Genomic DNA, 3509 nt, shown 5'->3' on the forward strand with positions numbered 1-3509 from the left:
GACGGTTCAAAATCAAGGGGGGCCCTATTATTTTGTTTTGCGCCAATTTCCGATTTTGATCCCTCTATTGTACTCAAATTAATATTTTAATTTAATTGTTATTTTTATAATATTATTAATTAGTTCAAATACCGTTAAGCATTTCAATTAAAATCCTTTTACTTGTACTCATCATGTTGACGTGTACGGGTGGGACAACAATAGGAGTGGTCCTCTCAAAACTTTTAAATTTTTTAAATGAGGCTTTTAAGACTTTTGAAATTCTTATAAAATCTTTAAAAATTGAAATTTTTTATCAGTCCCAAGATTTGACAGATAAGTTTTTGGTATTACAGAGGATATTTTAAGAAAATACTCAATCAAAGAGATTAAAAAAGTAAAAGATCAAACAAGGGTGAAATAAATATGTTTTCGCTGTTTTACAAAATTTATAAATTCAAAAAATATATTTAACTCTTTAACCTCTTAAATTTTTATAATTTTATTCCGGGCTTTTTATACAGAATTCATGACTTTGCTCTTAGGATCAAACTATGCCAAACTAAATATTGAAATTAAGCATAGTGGAAGGACCAAAAACTAAAATTTGACCATTTGGTTTTTGTGTATTAAAAAAATATTCTTTGCTTTCATTTTGACCGCAACTCCACTTTCCTTTCCCTTCTCTATATAACCCTTTCCACCCTTCATTTCTCTCCTCATCCTCTTCCCCCGTTCTCTTCTACTTCTTAAACTCACGATTCCCTTCTTTGCTTCCTCAACTTTCAGTGTTTTATTGTTATTATTATTTTTTGGTTTAGTGTGTTGCAATGGCCGCGGAGCCGACACCAAAGCGCCAAAGAGAAGAAACCCAGAGCTCAAACGAAGAACATGTTGAAGAAACAAAACGCCATAAGTCTTACAATCACATACTCTCTTTGCTTGAAGCCGAAGAGGATGAGCCCAGCCAAGACTTGTCACCCCTCATCACCACTTTACAACAACAGCTCTCCTCGGACTCCGTTTTGGATGCCCCTTTCCCTCTTTGTCAACCAGCAACACCATCGCCCTCGAAACCCGACAAGGAAAACGCCACCGCCGCCCTCAGCTTAGAAGACTGCACATCAGCAACTTGTTCCTTGAAAGAAGATGATGATGATAAAGAGCAAGTCATAAGACATTTGCTTGAAGCCTCTGATGATGAGCTGGGGATTCCAAATAGAGAAGATGGCGATGGAGATGGTAGCGGTGGTGGTGGTGATGTTGGCTTTGAAGTTTTTGAGTTGGAACAAGGTTTCAACAATGGCGGAAATGGGTTTGCATTGTGTGATGGGTTATGGGAACTTGAAGATGAGGCTGCTAATTACTATACTTTGTTACAGTCTGAACTCTTCATGTAGCTTCATGGCCGGAGAAACTACGAAGCAGAAAGAAATGGTAGGGGTAAAAATTAGAGAAGGGGAAAAAAAGGGAGTGCGGGGGGAAATATGAAAAATGAAGGCGATTATTTTTTTTGGGACTAATTCATTTTGGAACCCCCCAACTTCTTTGAAAATATCAGGACTTTCCCCTTGTTTCTTTGTTCAATATTAAAATTAAAATGTTAAAAGGAGGAATATGCTTTATATTTTGTCCCATATTTCCTAATTATTTTATCCCTTCCCATTCTTGCTCCAAACGTTTTTAAGATGAAGGGTTGAAAAATAATTATTTTATTTTGGTAAAAAGAAAAAAAAAAGAAATTTTCTTTTAAGGGAGAAAATATAGAGGCAAACTCTGCTTACCCTAATAATCCATAGTTTATTCGGTTGGATTCCAAATTTATTTATATTTTGTACACGTATTAACATGTCGGTGAAAACACGAGATTATCATAAAATTTATTGTGAATTTTTTTCAAACCAAAAAAAAAAAAAAGTAAAAGTTATATTCAAAAAAGAAAGAAAGTGGAAATAAAAATATGTGCACGTATTTTTTTTTTTTGCATATTTTATTTTATATTATTTCACGTAATTAATTATATTGTTCATTAATCTAGTAAGTTCAATTAATTAATTAGTTATCAAATTAATTTAATTAATTTATCATGAAGTTTATGATGTTCCAGATTCATGGTAGAATATTAAATTAGGGAAGTTAATAGTTTATTAAATTGATATATTTAATTTTACTCGAAGATTATTTTCAATATGATTATTAAATTTGATCACCTATGTTGTTATAGAGAACTAATTTAATAAAGAAGTTACGTCATAACTATAAATGTTATAAGTGAAAAGCTGTTAAAGAGGGTTAAGATAAAATATAAAAATTTAATTCTTCTACACACATAGTTGTTATAGTGAAATATTATTAGCATATGATTGTTATAGTAAGGGTTGATTGTATTACCAACAACAAAAAAACTCTTATTAATAAGCTAAAAAATAAGTGTTAAATTTTAGTTTTAAAATTTATTTGACATATTATTTAAAATTAAATACTAAATAATTAGATTGTGTGATAAATAATAATATAACTTTTTAAAAATAAAATAACAATTGAACATATTCTCTATATAAGTGATAAGGGACATATCTAATTATCACTTTTCACATTTTTTTAGAAAAAATCCATCTAATAGTTTTTATTGTAGATTGTCAATCATATTTTAAAAAATTACTAAAAATATTAACTTTAAGGTAAATTATTTTTTTCAATAGTTTATCAAACAAGGGTTAAGCCTTTATTATAGGAATTAGATAAAATTAATTCATAGTATTAAATGAAATTTATTTTATTTTGTTTATAGAACTAAGTTATCCTTTGAATCCATTTTATCTTTTTAAGGTTTATGGTTATTCCTTCTAACAATATCGTCTCCAATATTTTAATTTAAGCCTTTCAACTGGAGTGCAATGTGCATACCCTTACATTTAACACTTGTTGGTAAATGAATCTCATTAAGAAGATTCAAATAACCTGAAACTGTAACAGGTTTAACATTTATTATTTAAAAAATTATCTGAAAATTAATATTTTCATTAACAATTCAACTTCAAATAATGAGATTTTATTTATAGAATCATAAAAACCTTAAAAATATTCAATTTATTAATTAGGAAATGAAAAAAAGCATTAACTTTCAAAATATTCAGTTTAATCAAAACATTTATTTTGTTAATAGGGTATTTTATATATATAGTTTATCCAAAGCATAAATTGAATATATATTATATTGGGTTCACATTTGTATACAACATCATGTTTGGTTGATAACAATAAGACATAAAATGGCTTAAAAAATAGTTGTTATGCATAATCTATTTTATTTCTGAAAATGAAATCAAATTATTATCTGATTTCTTTCCTATTTTTTATATTTTAATCATACATAAACCCTAAAGAGAATACCAAAAAAAAAGAATTACAAATAATTTATATTACAATTTTATATTTTATGTATCATCAATTTCATTTATTTAAATATGATTTAATTTGAGTATTTTTTGAACTTTTCATCACAATTATTAGGTATTAACAAAATAATT

General features: G+C 27.8%; 1 protein-coding gene across 1 annotated transcript; it reads left to right on the forward strand.

Annotated features, from left to right (window-relative positions):
* The first annotated feature begins 453 nt into the window (after nucleotides 1-453).
* On the forward strand, nucleotides 454-1604 carry LOC107920382 (uncharacterized). Its single transcript, XM_016850079.2, has one exon. It carries the CDS (start codon nucleotides 810-812, stop codon nucleotides 1377-1379), a length of 570 nt encoding a protein of 189 aa, XP_016705568.1. The 5' UTR covers nucleotides 454-809; the 3' UTR covers nucleotides 1380-1604.
* The last annotated feature ends 1905 nt before the right edge of the window (nucleotides 1605-3509 follow it).

This window comes from Gossypium hirsutum, chromosome D13, assembly GCF_007990345.1.
Source record: "Gossypium hirsutum isolate 1008001.06 chromosome D13, Gossypium_hirsutum_v2.1, whole genome shotgun sequence".
Classification (NCBI taxonomy): Eukaryota; Viridiplantae; Streptophyta; class Magnoliopsida; order Malvales; family Malvaceae; genus Gossypium; species Gossypium hirsutum.

Excerpts from the sequence above, each read along its gene's own strand:
- LOC107920382 (XM_016850079.2), top strand. The coding sequence starts at position 810 with ATGGCCGCGGAGCCGACACCAAAGCGCCAAAGAGAAGAAACCCAGAGC.